This window comes from Anser cygnoides, chromosome 17 (genome assembly GCF_040182565.1).
Source record: "Anser cygnoides isolate HZ-2024a breed goose chromosome 17, Taihu_goose_T2T_genome, whole genome shotgun sequence".
In the NCBI taxonomy this organism is placed as follows: Eukaryota; Metazoa; Chordata; class Aves; order Anseriformes; family Anatidae; genus Anser; species Anser cygnoides.
Window position 1 is genome coordinate 10,203,305 of NC_089889.1, and position 18,368 is coordinate 10,221,672.

The following is an 18,368-nucleotide window of genomic DNA, read 5'->3' on the forward strand; positions in this document are numbered from 1 at the left end:
CACACCCCCAAATGCCTTTTTCTCTCTGTAAAAGGCTTCAAGGCGATATAGCCATGTACATTTGACAATATCATAAACATCTGAAGTTAGATTAAATTAATCCCATGTGCTGTTGAAAAATGAGAGTTTGATAATGTCTGCAGGGGACTAATGCAGGAGCCTGCCCCCTTCCCGGGAGATGGACAGACTGTACCAAGCTTTGTTTCATTAGAGTACCATTTGCATCTGATGCCAGGCAGTCTTGTAGCAGATATGCAGGAAAGATCTAAGCAGAAAAATCCTCTTAAAATGACAGATTGTCTGTTAGGCAGAACCAGAACCCCTGTCACTCTTGAGATGCGCTCTACTAACTGTTTATTTTGGTGGTAAAGAAATCCTCCTGCGTCTGGCCCCTGAGAATGCCTAAAGAAATGCAAAATCCTGGTAAGGAGCTTTCTTATCAAGGGTTTCATATCTTCTCATTAGGTTTCTGCACCAAGCTACTTGCTTATTAGAAGACCTAGAAACATTTATTTTGGGTTTCAATGCTCTATGTCCTCCCAAAGAAAAAAAAATTCCAGACTCCTTCAAACAGGGACAGGAAATAAACCAAAATGTACCCCAAAAAAGATACTGAATTAACAGAGGCAGAATCAGAAATTCCAAAGCAGGTGACCAGACTCCTTCATTGGTGTCTTCTTTTGGATGGAAATGGCTGACTACATCTTCGGATGACTTCTGCTTGTCTGCATCCCTTTAACAAACCTCTTTCTCTCCTTTGAAAACCCTGGATTGGCTGCAGGACCCAGTGGATGATCCTTACTGCTGCTGATTTCAGTCCTTTCCTAACCAGCCCTTCTTTCTCTCTTTCCTAAAATATACCTGGTAAAAAGGAAGCAACTTCTGGAGCAAAGCTGAAGAAAAGATGATAAATGTACATAGCTCATTTGTCCAAAAGTCTTTTATCGATAACTGATGTTTCAGCTTGAGGAGTTGCCCTGCTATACAAAAGGGAACCTTTTTTGATGTAGGTACCAGAAAAAAAAATTGTTCTGCAGCTGTATCTTGAAATCCACCTTTGCTTTAGCAACCCCAGATTTGCGAAGTAGAGAAGTGCTAAACCAAAGAATCGAAGGATTGTCTCTTGAAGTACTCTGGGGAAACATGCTCCACTGGCACTGTCGACATTAACGTGGGGAAGTAGCGGGGGGAGCAGGCTTCATTATCTAGATGGTGATGCACGATGCGCACTCCTCCTGTGTTCCCTGGATTTTCAGGTGGGTGATGTCTGCCTGAGGCACGCTTTGCAGAGCTCCTGAGGCATCACAGCTGTGTCGCTTCTTGAACGGGCTTGCACCTTCAAAGCAGGGGTTGTGAAGACAGTGGCCTGTTGCTCCTTCTCACTTTCTTCTCTGTATTTCCTTCTGTTGTAGCCAGGGAGTGGAATGGATGCTTTATTTCTTTTTGTGTCTCTGTGTCTGTCTGTCTGTCTGTTGCCATCATTGTGCAGTCAGGTGGTACATGGGAAATGTGAGTAAAAAACTCCTCGAGCCTCTTGAACAAGCGAACGAAAACCTCTAGATGCTGCCTGGCAAACGGCCAAACCCGATGTTTTGCAGAGGCTATCTGTAGACCTTGGTTTCTGTTTCACTGATTCTACCTGAACTTGTAACTTATCTTAACAAGGCACTTCTGGTTTTAGATGACTGCTTATTCAGCGAGGAAATGACTCCCTTTCCCTACTTCATCTGTGTGCGTCCCTGACTCATGCTCACCCATAATAGTCTCTCAAAGTAGGTACAACTCAGGTGTTCTTTTCATAGGGTTAAAACCAATTCGATGTCATGTCAATTGTAGAATGATTGTTCTAGAAATTGAAAAGCCTTAAATTTGAGGCTCTGAAAATGTTATAGTTTGTAGAGAGAAATGAGGGGCAAAAATTGTTCATTGCATTTCTTTATCAGCATATGATAATTGGAGCGTGCGGAGCATTTTCATGTCACCATTTTTCATGCTGCTGTCTTGCTAAAATCATGCTGCAGAGTTCCACAGTTCTGCCAGAAAGCATACATCTTGTTTATTCACTTCTTTGTGTGTGTGGTTTTATAAGTAAATATATATATATATATATATATACACGCACATATACACCATGTAGCCTAGGAATTGTAATCTTGTTCTGCTTCTTAAAAGGAAGTTGCTGCAATTTTGCTTTATTTCTCTTTAACATTTCAGGCTGATGAAATGTCATTTATTTATCATTATATTATTTTTGTTAGCTTGTTACTGTGCAGTGTGGACAGGACTAACAGCAGACAAGAAGAATGCTCCTTAAATGCTGTGAAGGTTTGTGAGGTTTTCTGACATTGGCTCTGTAAGTTACTCACAGAAGGCTTCTCTTTTTCCTTGATAATACAAGTCCCTGCAGCTAATAATAATTTTAATATTGTGAATACAACTGCTTTAATTTCTTAGTTTTTTGTATCCACCTGCATTCCTGCTCACAGAAGTGGAATTGTTCCACTACATACTGAATAGTAATGAAGAGGAGAATTGAAGAAGACAAATAATAGAATTGTCTGTGGAAAAGAAGAAAAGCCCAGATCAGGTGACAAAGAAAATAATAAGAGAGATGGAGCATGCTAAGGTTGGATGAGAAAAGGTGGTTTAGTAACTTGCTAAACAGGGGGGCGGGGAGGAGCTTTCAATGGTAGCACTCAGCACTAGCAGGAAGTCATGGGCTGTCAAGCAAACACACTTGTACCAAGCTGAGCACTAAATACAGCAGTGCTTACAGAGGGGAGTGGGGATTTTCTTAATTGAGGGTCTGTGCTCTGCTTTCTTGGCTGGAAAGAGCCAGGTTTAGACTCCTGTGTGTTAAAACCGTTCATCTTGAGCCATGTTCCTTCCCCTTTCAGGTCCCCAGGGCAAGATCTTATATTGACCTAGATGGAAGGCTTGTGGCGCTCCAGTATGTTGTGTTTAACCCTCTGTTAAAACAGATTTTTAAAAATATTTATGTTTAGGAAAGTGAGCTTTCAAGGGATTATACAACTGTGCTTAATTCAACTTCTGATTTTAAAATATTGTGTAGGTTGTTGCGTTATTAACTGGTACATGAGGACGTTACTCAGACTGACAAATACTGGGTCAAAGAAGCATTTGAATTTGCTTTGGTCACTTAAAGAAGGCAGCAGTGGAATTGTTTGGTGTAACCAGTGCAACTTGCACTTCTGGGAGCCTTTTAATAAATTGGGAGTTGAGTCCTAAGTAATGGGAGGTCTTTATTTGCAGCAGTAGTTGTTTCATGTGTTTGCCTGTTACATGGGAATTGGATCATCTGAGTTATGACTAGCATTGCTCCATTTCATTGAGAGAAATCGTGCAATCTTGAGAAAGTTTATCTCTGCTTAGAAAATGGCTTACTCGAAAACTCTGCAGTATCAGCGGCAGCTCTCACCAGAGAAGTTTGGGTTTTCATAAGAGCTGTCAGCTTTTCCTCTTCGGAGAGGCATTCCTAAACCCTAGGGAATCCCCTCCCTTAAAGTTCTGAAGTTAGCAGTGTAGAGGAATAATAAGAACTTCCTTCCTTTCTATTTTCAGTGACTGAACTAGAAAGTATCCACTATTGCCGTAGTTCATGCTCACAAGGCTCTGTGCAGCATGGTCCTCTTGTTACCCTCCTCCCCAGGTCTGGAATTCTGCAAGTGGAAGTTGTGCAGTAAGTTTCAAGCTGTAAAAATTGAAACAAGTGTCACGAGGAATATCCTGTACAGGGTCATTCATTATTCAGCTTCGTATTTAATGTAAAGTTCAACATGAAGTCATCTGCAGAATTTTCTCTTGCTCCCAGATGTATTTTTTTTCGCAGCGCGCATCAGGCTTGCTTCCCCGCCCCCCAGCTCTTACAGAATGTTTGCTTAGCCAGGGAGGCATGGAAAGCAGTTTGACGTTTTGGATCTTGAGAGGCATTTGGAGTTGTTGGAAGCGTCTCTCTCGCTCCTTCCTCTAGTTTCATGTAAACAGCCTTGCTGGCTGTTGCAGAAGGGAGGAGAACCTTTCAGCTGCAGGAATGGCGGCCAGCAAACAGGAGCTGCGCTGCGTTGGATGTAAAATCCATTTGGTGGCTAGGGTTGAAGACGTTTTGTCAAGAGGCCTGAGTGGTAACAATCAGTAATAAAAGCTCCCTAAGGAACTGCAAATGTTTGTCACAAGGATCTGCACTCCTGTGCATTTGTACTTTCAAGGGAGATACTTTGCTAGCAAATCTGAATTTTCAAACGATGATATGAAAACTTCAGTCAAGCTGAACAACTTTTTCCAGTCTCCTCCCCAGTTATTTCATTTCAAGCTTTGCATTTGCATCCATTTCTGAAGTTCTGTCTTAAAAGCTGAATGTTTTTAAATGGCCTAAGCCATTACAAAATAAAAAGTTGCAGAATTTCATCTTAATTCAAAAATATTCTTCGTGAAGGCTTTTGATACTTGGTAAGGAAGAATATATGCCTGGTGGGATTAGCTAAACCTCTCTTTGGCAAAGGTTTGGATGAGAATGTTTCTTTAGCCTCTGGCTCAAATTGAATTCTTGAAAAGAATTCAATATCGCTTATGAAGTAGATTCTGAAAAACTCACTTCGCCATAATTGTTTTGCATATTGCTTAATAAAATCACAGTGGGTGGAATGAATGTTGTTCCAGCTCCTAATGGCACGTTTCTTTCTGCTTTTGGCTTGAGGCTGCACATGAAATGGGCAGGTATGTAACATAGGACAGAAATCTTATGTATTGCTGTTTTGCATTTGTAAAACTGCAAGTCAATACGTGACAAGTTAGTGAGTCTCCTTTTAAAATCAGACTGTCTGTTGTACGACAATGTTAAAGTAAGTTTAAAATGTGAGCTTATTTAAAACTTTTCCAGTGCGCCTGGTGTTGTAGAAGGATGGAAGAGCAGTGGTCTCCAAAATAGGCAACTTGCTTTCTCTGTAGCAGATGAACTTGGTCACTTGCTGGACTTTCTGGCTGCAATTTGCATATTCTATCATTGCAAATGGTGTTCTTGCATTGTTACAGTTTCTGTGGTAGCAGAGGTGGGATACCTCCTACTGTTTGAGAATTTCTCATGTAACAATGTGTATCCAGGTCTATCAAAATCGCCTCATGAACACACACAAAATACATCTTTGAGTTAAAGGGTTTTTTTTGTGATTGCTATAATCATAGCTAATATTGTTAGCGCAAATTAAATAATGTGGATTGTGCTAAGTTTGCATGAAGAGCCTGAAGGCTTGAAGTATGAGCAGGTTCACCTTTTTCACATGGGGTTAGTCCTTTCTGAAAGTTTTTTGTTGGACTAAATCTGTTATTTCAGAGCAGTTTCTCTTCATTTTCTCCTTCATATTTTCAATTTAAACAAAGAAAAGTGGTGCACGGAGACTTCTAAATCGATAATCTTTGGTATGTGGTGAGTTACTAAAATGTATACATGGAACATGTAAGTGGGATCTGCAGAATTATTTTCAACTGATTCCAGAAACGATATCCTGAAACTCACTCCAAATGATCTGCCTAATTCAAATAAAGGATGAGATAATGCTGAAAAAGACCAGGAACCTACATGCTGGCTGTTTTCCATTCTTTCAGTATGCATCTAAGTCGACCATAAATTGTTTTGTATAGTCAAATTGGCTAAGTAAGTTGTTGCATATGGTGCCATTATGAAGCATTCAGTTGTTTTAGGATTTGGCGGAAACCCAGTTTACATATGTGCAGACAAGCAAAAAAAAATCTGCTCTAGAATGTGAGTGTTCATCTGTAGCCTAGAAGTAAAATCATCGTGTAGTTTTGGGGGAGAAAAAGGCTCTCTAAAGTTTGTGCTGTTTTACAGAGCTGTTTCCTCCGAGGTCTGTACCTAGGTGAGAGCCAATAAGCTGCTTGAGCAGATAAAATCTTTGCCACCAAGCCATGGAAGGTACTTGTGGGTGTTAGCAGTTGGGGATGGGAAGTGACAGTTGTGCCTCAGGGGTCAACCACTTCAAGGTTTTAGGAACTTCATGGAAAAAGAAAGATGCAACTAAATTGTAAAGAGAGCTCCAGGGAACAAAGAGGAAAAATGAGTGTCTCTGATCACTAGGGAGTAAGAGTCGAGAGCAGGAGGAAAAGCAAGAGTAAAAAAAAGTTGGCAGAACAGTCTGTGTTATATTGAGTTGAAGTAATTGTTTCCTATTGTTTCCTGTTTTTCCTGATATTTGTACTTTTTTTTTTTTGTGGTGTCCCACCTCCCCACATTCCTATACAGGCTATGGAGCAGAACTACAGATTCTCTGAAGACAGAGGGGGGTTTGCAGGCAGGCCATTTATGTACCTGCTTCTTTTGTGGTCAAATGTCACTTGTGATTGCAGTATTCGTTTTCTTTGTTTCCACATTGTATTAAGTTCTGAAGAGTTCTGCTCACACAAAGTAAAGCTAAAAATACCAAAGCAAGACCTTTAAACAAGGATAAAGGAGTAAATATTTGTATATCCTGCTCTCTGACCAGGCTTGGAAAGCAGAACTCATTTTCAGTCCAATACTCTTATCAAGGAAGCAATTCTTTCCTGCAGCATCGCAAAGTGGTATATATGACCAGAGGATTTTCATCTTATAGAGCTGCTACAGGAAAAATTTCAGAACTGAGCAAAGTGAGCACTGATATAACAGCAGTTTTTTTGTGCATGGCCATAATACAAAATACGAAGTACATGCCAAAATGCAAATATAATATTACTTAAATTGTATTCTTCAAATATGGTTGACTAGCTGTTGGCAGCATTCTTATTAAACGCCTGGAAAAAAAAAATCCTTAAACCTATTAGACATTGCAAAACCTGAGCTGACTGACCGTAATTAAATTGTGTTTTCTATCCATCTCCAGCCTTGCTCCCCAAAGATTCCCTTGTCCCAGAAATGTAATTAGGAGGCTCGGGATGTATGCACAAGTATTTGAATCTCCCACTGGAAAATGGATACAGCCAAGGAGTCTGATTCTTCCTATCAGGCTGGTTAATGCCAAGGTGAACACTGATGGTATCAAGGCAGTAACCAAGCTCCTAACACATTTAGTTACAGATTTTTGGCTGGGCAAGAGCTGCATGGAAAATTTGCTTTAAGTTACTTGTTTTTTTTTTAACGGTAGCTGAATTTTAGCTTAGGTTGTATGTTCACAGACACTTAACAAAAAAACACAATATAATTTAGGCTTTGCTTGCTTTTTTTCTGGGAATAGTTCAGAGTCATATTTGAAAGGTGTGTTGAGGCTTCTACAAGACTCCCTCTTTTGCTAGTGACAGGAATTAATCAGTTGACTGATTAGTTGACTAAGTCCACATCTCCATATTTGAAAGACTGCAGAGTTTGTCCTTTATTCCCCTGACCCTCTGAAAATCCGTACGCAGAGGAACCAGGTGCATATTTTAAGCTTTCTGTCCTTTTCATTTGGATCCTTCTTTAGGGTTTTCCTCTTTTCCTCTCTTTGCAGGGAATCTGGCGCATCCCCGTGGATGAAATCGACCGCCCGGGCAGTTTTGCGTCTCATATGAACCGCTCTATAGTCTTACTGCTAAACGTGCTGTCACAGCTGAAGGATTACAACACCTTGCTGAAAGTCTCATCTATGCTACAGAGGACCCCTGATCAGGGAAAGTATGAGATATTTCTTTTAATCTGTTAACTCTGTTTTGCCTATATTTTGTTCTTTGTGTAAGTATTTTGGAGTTGATGGTCCTTGTGGGTCCCTTCCAACTCAGGATATCCTATTTTATTTAAAGACATTCTTACTTTAGGAAACAGTCTATAGACAGACTTCCATGGGAATATAGTGGAACAATAGTTAAATTTTTTCAGGGTTATGATTCCAGAATAGAGCCTGGAGTTTCTCTGCATGTCTGCTCTGAGTTTCAAGAGAAATGCATCTGCCTTAACCAGACTTCCAGAGGCTTTCTGTCCTGTGAAGGGATTCTCTGGTGGAACAGAGCATCGCGACTTCTGCACCCCTCTGATGGCCTCTTGCATAAGAGCCTTGTCCAGTGAGAGGTCACGGCCCAGGCATCCTGCCTTCCTGTAATCCCTGACTGACTGAACGATGGTTGTGTGGCTGCGAGCAGCTGATGCTATTTAAAAAGCTTATCCTATTCAGGGGTGATCTAATTTTAATTGTATTAACCCTAATTAAGAAAAAAAAAAAAGCCATTTAACGTGAATGATATACAGATTTATATCAATAGGAAGACAAAAATAAACATCTACAGAAAATATTGAAGCAATCGAGGTAAAATTCTAGTTGTTTGCTGAGCGGAAAATGTTGAAATTAGTCTCTGGCAAATGCTTGAGAAATTGACCTGAATGATTGATGGCAATAAGTTGGAGGCATTGAAGGTTTCTTGATGTATTTTTCTCGTGCGAGTGCATGTGAATTTGCATAGATCATAGTATATCTGGGAATATGTCACCACATGTTCAGCAAACTCGAAGCCAAAAATATTTGACTTTTAACATATCAGAAGAACTGGACCATAGAAGGCTTAAATTCTGCTCTAAGCAAGCCCACAGTTGTACTAAAAATATTATGTTATTTATAAGTCTAGACTGAATTTAACAAACAAGTAATTTGATGTTTTGGGTCAGCCAATGCCAGCCATGGTGAACTGCAATCATTACAGGAACTTACAAATGTTCTGGGTGTGCCTGGTATGCGCCTTTAGCAACCCTACCTAAACAACAACAAAAATCAGAACTAATGATGAGTCAAGTTTTTCTATCTTTTGTCTGAAAGAGAAAGAAAGATTTCTAACTTAATGTAATACTGTAGAGGGAAAATGTGTATTAAAAATGTCATCTTGCTGACTAAATAGTATCCTTCAAAATTATTTACTTGATTTTAGCCCTCTCATTAAAACTATCCCATTCTGAAATAGAAAACCATTTTTCTATCACACTCAATTGGGTAGCGTTGATTGCTGGAAATATTTTCCTTGAAAGTGGTCTAAAGCATCATAATGCTGTGAAGTTGCCATGTTCTAGTAAATTAAATGAAGCCGTAGAGTGAGTAAGTTCTACAGATAGAATGTCAGGTTTTTACAGTACTAAATAGAAAAAAGGTATTAGCACATCAGTGTTTTAGCTCTAAAAACCTAGATTTGAAAGTAACCAATATGACCAACGAGAAGAGGGATTTGCTAATATCCTTAATATCACATGCCCAGTTTATCTAGAACATGAAAATCACCTGACGGTTCGAGGTAGCGTTGTGTGACTAACTCTCTTTTTATGAAAGTTTTGAATAGAAAGTTAGTATTTGAGGAGCACAAATGGCTTGATAAAAGAAAACTGTAATCCTGGTTGTCTCTTTCACTCTGCAGTTTTTGTATTTCTCCCCTTCCCTCACCTACACTTGTAGATAGTGCTATCCACCTTTTGCTTCATGCATGTCTTTGGTTATTATGGGGAGAGGAGAGGTGAAGGGAAACATGGTTAAAATGTTATGTTTCATGAGTTTATATGTACACATTTCTGTATACAATTTTCATGTATAATATGTTTTCTTTGCTTTCTACTAGCATATTTAAAATAGTTTTTGGTTTAAATCCTGGTACTTGCTTTTAAAGTCACATAACCTTTTGGCAGTTAGCTTCATTTATGCTCTTCTACTGTGATGCAGGAAGTACTTGCGTGATGCAGATCGACAGGTTCTGGCCCAGCAAGCCTTTGTGCTTACAGTGAAAGTGTTGGAGGACACGCTCAACGATCTGACGCAAGTAAGGCAGCAGCGTGTGTGATGCTCATTGATTTAATAATTAGGTTTTCCTAGATTCAGTTTACTTGTTCCTTATATCTACTGAGGCTGAAGGGCTACATTACTATCACTTTTAATACCTTTTGTTTATATGCAGTTACACAGAAAACTTTCTTCCAGCATTGTTCTTTTTTGATTTTGAACTTCAGGAATAAATATAATGGTTGAGAACGGATTGCAGTAAGTTTGATTTGACTCTACCTTAAATTTTGAATAATAGTAATTACATGGGATATAAGAACTACTGCGTTTTCAGGTGGAGTCTATTGCAACTTTCATTTAAAATGATCTACAATTCCTCTTACAAAACAAAACTAGACAACTGGATTTTGCATGCCTGCCAATTTCTAAATGTCATTTAGAGACTAATCAGTTTACAGAGTAAGATAACTGGAACTTGTAAGGTTTTTTTTTGTAAATACATTCAAGGAAGAACTTGTTCCTACGGGTTTTCCAAGTTAGCAGCGTCTTAAGGAACTTAACGAAAATGTCTGTAAGAAAAGGGGAAGTTTATATGAAATACAGTTAGTTCATAAATCAGGGTGGAATAATTGTATCGTTAGCAATATTTGAACAAAGGGATGAGGTACCGAGGTTTTCTATCTTTGGTCCATTACAAAAGTAAAGGTACAAAACTGAAATACTATAGTAGAGTTTAGCATACTTCATCTAGTAACAATAAGAAAGTTATGCAAGAACAACCAAAGGAAGGATTCTGATATTTGAGGTTGATCTGCAGCTGCCAAAGGAACAGATGCAGTTTTGATTTTAATACATTAAAAATAAAATTTGTGCTACTAAAACCTTGCATTTCATTTAATGGGATTCCATAGTGTAGACTTCAGTTTAAAAAAAAAAAATCATTGCAGATTTGGTTCAGCCTGTGCTGTTGATTCCTCTGTGGTGTTTAACTGATTAAAATACTTTAATTATAAGACTTGTGGCTTGGATTAATTAATTCTCAGGAACAAACAAGAATTAATATGGAGTAATATATTTTCTTCAGCAGAGGCAGTAATGTGAAGGTTCTTCATGTCAGTATTCATGGTAGTATAGCTGTGCTGAAATGCTTTTTGATTTCAATAATAACAGAGAAGAATGACTTCTTTTATTAAGGTTTCAGAAGATCAGAGTTCCAAGTCTTCCAACCTTGCTTCAGGAAGGATGACAACAGACGTTTCTAATAAAACTAGTGCTGAAGAGGGCAAAGATGTCCTTCCCAAAAAGCAAGCTTTATCGGATGGAGTAGTACATAGTACTGAAAATGGAGTAAAAGAAGTGACCCAGGGACAAATTCCTAATGCTATGGACATATTGGAACATGATGACAAGAATGACAAGGAAATTAAAGAGCTCCCTAGGCCTGGTTCGGTTGAGCCTATGGATTTCGATGGATATTCTAATGACCCTGAAAAAATTGATTCTTCATGTAAACGTGGTGAGCCAGACCGTCTTCAGTCTGGCAGGAACTCAAAAGAGAGAGCTCAAGAGAGCCGGACTGCCGAACTTTCTTTGGAAGAGCTAAGCATCAGCTCAAAGCAGCAGCAGGCAACTAAAGGAATGGTTCAAGCAGTACCTACGGAAGAACCTGTCCAGAGATCCAGCAGGAAGAGGAAATTACTTGAGGATGTAGATTCTGGGAAAACACTTCTACTTGATGCTTACCGGGTATGGCAGCAAGGTCAGAAAGTTATGGCCTATGACCTGGGTAAAATTGAGAAGATCATGTCTGAAACATACATGCTGATTAAACAGGTAAAGCATTCTGCTGTTCATCGTAATTTCTGTTGGTGACCTTAGAGATTATTAGAGAGTAACAGTAATCACCAAACCAAGCAGTATAAGGTTGGCCCTGTATCTGTTCAAAAGTTGAAGAGATAAGTGTCTCCCACAGAACCACTCTCTTGACAAGAGCGCTGCTGGGAAGGGGGCAGTAAGCCCCTCTGTGTTTTGGAACTCAAGAACCCAGTTCTGAATTGCTGAAATCAGTTAAGAGCCCTAATACCAGTTCCATAGAGTTTGTTCGTACAAAATGTTAGTTTGAGTTTAAAAAGAGTTGTATATCTTTAGTTACTCAGGATTATACATTTAAAGATCACTTTTCTGCCGTAGGAGTGCTGCTTCTCCCACTTACCATGTTCCACATCCCCATTTCATCTGAACGTAATTGGATTTGTAAATGATCTAAGTAATTATGACTTCATTAATTGTGATTCTCTATTCAGGTGGATGAAGAAGCAGCACTTGAACAGGCAGTCAAGTTTTGCCAGGTGCATATGGGAGCATCAGCACAGAAACAGGTAAACTCTGTGAAGTCCTTGTTACTTGTAACATGCTTTTATTATATTGTCTGTAAAGTCAAGTCTGTGGCTGAGTGCTTGCAGAAATTAGAAATACCTACTTTTCTTGTACTGTTGTCTAAGGATACGTGGGGCCACATTACTGGAGGAAGCTCATCCCTTTTGTTAGGGTCATTACTACTGTTTGTCTCGCTTGAAGGTGAATATATATGTCCAGAAGCTTTTTTTTGAAAGCATGAAATAATCTTCAAATTGAAATACTTATGGCACACTACAATCTTCTGAATGTCCACATCATTCCTCAGCATTTCATGGATGGTAATTACTTCTCTCTGATGCCGTAAGGGCTAACAACCTCATCAGCTCTTCCCTTGCTGACATTGCACCCTGCTGCAGAGGTACCAAATATCTTTCAGCGTGCATCAATAGCTCCCATTTTAACTCTTTTACATTACTCAATTTGTATTAGCTTGTAGTGTCTGGGTTTCTCTAGCAAACAACTATAGAGCTTTAAAGGGATGATTATTATCAGTCTTTAAAGGGAAATTAAGCCAAGAAGAAAACTGAAATGGATCAATAGTGTGCTTAGTGGCTCGTTTTGCCTAATATTTCATTTTGCCATCATCTCCCATAACTTCCTCTTCACATTGTGTGTTTTATGCAGTAGAAGTGTATGAGAAGTACATGGCTCTAACTGCTCTAGAGATAGCAATATAATGCATTGCAGATTGTCAGCTACCAAAAAAAGTATTATGGTTGCAGAGGGGGGAGAACTGCCTGCTTCCCCATCACTTGCCTATGTGCTAATTTTCATAACAATTGAAGCACAACAAGTGTCTTTGAGAATTTCTCTCAATTTTTGAAATTTGACTGAGGCCTTTCTTCTGTAACATACAGCTGTCTCTGCTTTGCAAAAACATAACCTTTCGAGGAGGCACATCTCACGCTAGCAATTTAAATATTGTCTTAATGTGAAATGGATTTCAATACCTAATTCACCTGTCTTTCAAAACAAATACTTTTCTTAAACTTTCAGATAATTCTTCTACTTTATGAAGTAAATCTGATATCCATCACCAGACACCGCCTCTGTTCTTTAAATCTATTCAGCCTAGCCTCAGATAATGTATGCTATTTGGTCCTTCCTTTGGTGTGTTCTGGAGATGCATTTGTCATATACACCAGCTAAAGCACAATGGCATTAGTTAATAGTGAATTGGTTAATAGTGAATTGGTTCATGGCTAGTTAATAGGAGGCAAAACTTGCAAGGTGAACCTCCTATGCTATATAGAGTTAAAGGCCTTCCTTTTAGGTTTTTCTACCTATTAGAGCTGCAGGAAATTGAGGCTGTAGGTCAGCTCCTGCAGCAAGGTTTAGACTTGTCTATTCTGCAACTCTGGGAAAATCAGATATTTCTATGTCTTCTGTGAAATATCTGAAACCCTTCAGAATCTGTTGTTGTTGTTGTTAGTTTCCATTTAATAATTGCCTTCTACTGGAGCTTGAACGTTGTATTTTCATGCACCATTCTCTTGAATCTGTAGGTACTTGTTCTCCTCATCTGATTCTGATGAATATTGTTTTACTGGTTATTATTGCCTTATCGAGGAGGGTAGAGGAGGTTCAGGCTCTCAGAGCAGACTCTATTATACAGCATTTGTTCTGTACAAGATTACCCACGTACTAAATTTCTTCCTGAAATGGTGTCAATTTTATTTGTTAGGAGATGTGCCAACCTGTGTTTTTCTCTGTACTCTGTAGGAAGTCTAGGTCTTGAGTATCCATAAAGGTTTCCAGTTTTTAATACTGAAGTAAAAATTACCTTAGAGTGCATCTAATTAAAATGTGCATTCAGATAGTGCATCTCCTAGCAGAATAACATAAGAGGATGAAGAAAAGATTTTCATGGAGGTAACATTTTTCTCCAGTTTTTGCCCCTCAGGAAACCAGTAACATTTTTCCACTGAACTGTAGAAATGAACAGAAATGTCAGAAGAGGTATTGTAGTGAAAATCTTTCTTTGCTTGTCTTCTGGTATTTAACAGTGGTTTGCTAACAAATAAATATTGGCTCAGAATGTTAAGATGTTTTTTAGTCTTAATAATTTATCTTAGGGAAAAATAGGAGACATTGCACTGTGATTTATGATTTTAAAAAGGAATTTGCCAATAAGCTTGTTTAAAAAGTAATGTTACTATTTGCTTTTTGGATGTATTCACCTTTTCAAAAACTGTGCAAAGCTGTGTGTATCAGCCAAGTTCTTTGCTGGGCCTTTGTGAAGGTTCTGGGTATGTGATTGCTGTGCCAGCTCTTCCAGCAAAGTCCACAGTTCCTCAGGCATGTAGCAAAATGTTAGAATGGTGAAAAACCTGCGCACAAATTAATCTGGAAATAGATGCAGTAGGTGAGCTAGTATTTAGCTGCGCTGGAGGCAATGAAATTTCCTGTTAAATCACTAGAAATAAAACATACTTCTTAATGTGATGCACTTTGAAGCCTGTAAGCAGTCGCTTTTAGGAAGCAGTCCCAACTAATGAGATTATCACGTTCTGCAGTCTCATTTTCGTCTATTTCTAGCAGATCTTGTTAGCGGTGTGAGGCTGTCCTACTGTTGCTAGTATAACACACTGAATTAGTGTGGAGACACAGGAATAGCCGCTCTTGTAGACATCTGTCTGTTTTCAACAGACTGGATCCTGTTTTATTTAAAATTGGCAAGTATTCGCCTTCTGTAAATAAATGATGTCATGCATAAAGCTGCCGCAGGCCAGAGAAGTGCTTTGTTATTGGATGGTTTGAATAGGTTTACAGGGCCTGTGGTTCTTCAGTCTCTTATCCCATGGAATTGCCGGCCAAAAAAACAAAAAGCGAGCACAAAACCCATCTTGATATATGTCTTCCTCTGCTAGTTGTTGTATTTTACAGTTCCAGACAGTATATGGTTTCTTTATGAAAGTTTTCACTTCCTACTAAATTAGGAGATATTTGAATTACGGCATTTTAGCTCTCTTCCAGACCAGTAAAAGTTTTTAACCTAAATATTTAACAACTCTGTTGAAATCTTTTTATATGCCTCTTCAGGCACAAGCAGGAAACAATACGGCAATCAGTAAATGGAATTTGATGAAGTGGGTTATTATAATCCTGTGATGAGATCTAATCCTTTTAATAGCTTGACAATACTGTGACACTTTCAATTCATTTCAGAAATCCTCTGTGGTCTTCGTGACTGAGGTAATGTTAACGCGTTTTAGGCCAATGGGACTCAAGCATCTTCTTCTACAAAGTCAACCTAATACATGGGGAAGTGGCCTATAAAGGTTGGCTCCCAGCTTTGAAGAAGGCAGGAAAGGAAGGTAGTACAAAGCTTTGCCACGCTAAGTTCATATGCTCCTGGAGACATGTTAGAATGGAAGTATTCTCTATTGAAAATTGACATTTCAACAGAGAATTTAGGTATTCTGTCATGAGATCATGCATGGCGTACCCTTCTCACGTCAGGGACAGAAGACTCCATTTCAGCCCTTCAGAGAATTCAGTTTTGCTGCTTGTTGTGTATTTAACTGCTCTTCTTGAAGTCACTGAGGCTTTGTGTGACTAAACGAATGTATGCTGAGGATTTAACCAAATGTATTCTCAAACAATCCCATTTTGTAGTGTTGACCTAGTACTCTAGCCTATTGCACTATTTTTTAAAATAAGAAAGTAAAGTTCTAGAGACTGCTTAAATTTAGTTCAGACTGTGGCAACTTCCAGCAGAGGCTGTACAACCCCAAATAGCGACCCGTCAGGAGTGAATTGTAATCCCAAAGATGTTTAATTTTTTATGCTAGGAAAGTCATGGAGGGAGCAGTCATGCAACTGGGAACGTTTGGACCGTGGTAGCATAGGCTGTGTTTGTACAGTGCCTAGCTGTTCTTCTGAAGCTGTGCACCGTGCAGATCTTGATGTGAAAGAGGAGCAGCAGCAGGGATGCCGTAGTGATGTGCAACTGCATCCTTGAGTAGGAGTCAAATGAGAGGAAGAATAGAGAAAACATGAAATGCTCCATTCCACGTTTTTGTTTTACTTTGCATATTGTATAGACTGTGAACAGTTACTGAGCCAATTTCATTTTGCAGTTTCAAAAGTTTCTTTGGTTGACAGGGGGTGGCCAGAATTTCATTTTGTTAGAGGGGAAATGGGTTTTGTCCACTTGCTGAAATTTATTTTTTCTAGTCTCGCCTGCTGGGCTGTTTTTATCTGAGGGAAGAAAAGAAGTAGTTTTGGCTGAACTTATGGGTTGTGGTGATGTTGGGGGTTTCTGGATTTGTTGTTGTTTAAAATAATACCTCCAGGAGACATGGCAGTGAATCACATTGTAAGAACACAGCATAGTTAAATCAGCACTTCTAAACGAGAACTGCTGCTAGAAGTAAGCCTGATTCCTCAGTGGCTGCTGCTTCCTGTGCCATGGTGTGTATATATACGTGTTCCTCTGTGCTGGCACAGGTGTCTGTGAGGCTGTGCAGCACGCTGGGCTGGAGAGCAGGTGTGACTGAAAGTCTTTCTTCTCTTCGTGCATTTTCTTTGAAGTTCTTATTGAGAGCAAGATCTTTGACAGATGAGTATCAAATGGATTGAAACCGCTGCCCAGTAGCGGTCACTGTGTCGTTAGTATTTAACTTACTGAAGTTACCTGAGAAATTATTTGACCAGTTCATGGTCAAACAGCATTTTGAAGGATGCTTGTTCTTTTTTTTTTATTATTATTTTCTCAGTCTGAGAAAGTTATTAAAAAGATATGTGGAGATCCTGAAAGCAGTCAGCTATTGCTCTGAGTTACGAGATATATTTTTAGTCTTGCCAACTATGATTTTCATATGAAATTAATGGTCCCTGGAAACTGAATACCTAGGAGGCCTTGGTGAGGGAGAATGAAAGATTGAGGCAGACTAGGTTGACCTTGATGTAGCATTATGCTTAAATGTGTTGTCCTGAGGACTGAGGAGGGCCAGCAGAAAACAGTTTTGAAGCTTCCGGGTAATTAGGGAATTTCTAATAAGCTTTTTCACTGACTGCCTGAAGTCGGTCATATTAAATTCTTCGTTTTATGTATAATGATGATGTCCGATGCCATTAAAGACAAGTCTGCATGGGAAAGTTATTGCAGCACAAGCTAGGATGAAGATTCATAATACACGACATATTCCATTAGTGCAAGTGGAGATACTTCAGTCTAAGAACACTTTTTTTTCTTGTCTTGCAATTTGACAAAGTATTTCTATTACTGCAAGCTTAATATTGAGTGCTTTAATACTAAAATTACAGCTCTCCTCGGCGTTGAAACTGTCATGACAGGTAGTCTGAAGAGAAGAGTGAAACAAGTGAAACTTCTGTGGTCATGCGTTAGGGTATACTGTGCATCATCAGTCCTGAGAACTGAATTTGTGTGGAACAGCTTTAAAACATTGCAGACATCAACATTGCACATGGCTTTAACATCTAAAAATACAGTAGTGTTCAAAGGCAAAGTTCCAAAATGCCACTAAGTCTCTAGTCCTGTGCTGTGACCCTTGAGAATATGGAACTGAATGTAGAAAGTCCTAGGAAAAGATAGCGTTGTAGCAGCTGAGCGTTTCTATTGGCTCCTCACTATATAGTATATCATCTAAATGTCATGAGAAGGGACTGTTTCAACATTGCTGAGTTATTTAAGACTCACTGCTGCCTTAGCCAAAAAATCCTTGTTCTGGGACCAACTCAATCCCTGAAGAGCGAGAGAGAAAAGAAATTTTCAGCCCCCCCCTTTCCTGCTCCAGCTGCAAAACCTTGAGCTCTCCCTGCACTGTTCTTACAGATAAAATCTTGCTTTTTGCCTGTAGCTCTGCTCTCCTCTTCCTAAGTATCACATCTGTGACCACCTTCTCCCTCTTCTTGGTGCCAACCTCTGAGCGCTCTCCTTGCCTCCCCTTTCTAAACCTGCAGTCAAAACTCTTAAGCAATTTTTAATATCGGATCTAATTAAACATGACACTTCATGAAGAAGCTGCCACTAGAATAAAAACAAGTAAGTTTATTATAAACACAAAGGCACAATCGGGTTATGCAAATCAGCCATGTCTTCAGGCTCCTGGCAGGCTGCCAGCGTGATCTTTGCATTTACAAAATTTTGCCACCTCTGTAATAGAAAAAGCAGTATTTGTGGAGGAAAGGCAGCGATTTAGTGCTGCTGCTTCCACCCTTCTCTAGTTCCAAAACAGATATCAGAGGTCTTCGTTT

The 18,368-nt window shown here is 39.2% G+C and overlaps 1 protein-coding gene across 7 annotated transcripts in view; it reads left to right on the top strand.

Moving 5' to 3' along the window:
- Positions 1-18,368, top strand: part of CABIN1 (calcineurin binding protein 1) — a 110,206-nt gene that overhangs the window by 70,148 nt on the left and 21,690 nt on the right. For all 7 annotated transcript variants that reach the window (XM_048064124.2, XM_048064129.2, XM_048064126.2 and 4 more), the window contains 4 exons: positions 7,494-7,657; positions 9,672-9,768; positions 10,923-11,561; positions 12,032-12,106. In XM_048064124.2, coding sequence (XP_047920081.2) covers positions 7,494-7,657; positions 9,672-9,768; positions 10,923-11,561; positions 12,032-12,106 — 975 coding nt within the window. The remainder of the gene's footprint in view (positions 1-7,493; positions 7,658-9,671; positions 9,769-10,922; positions 11,562-12,031; positions 12,107-18,368) is intronic.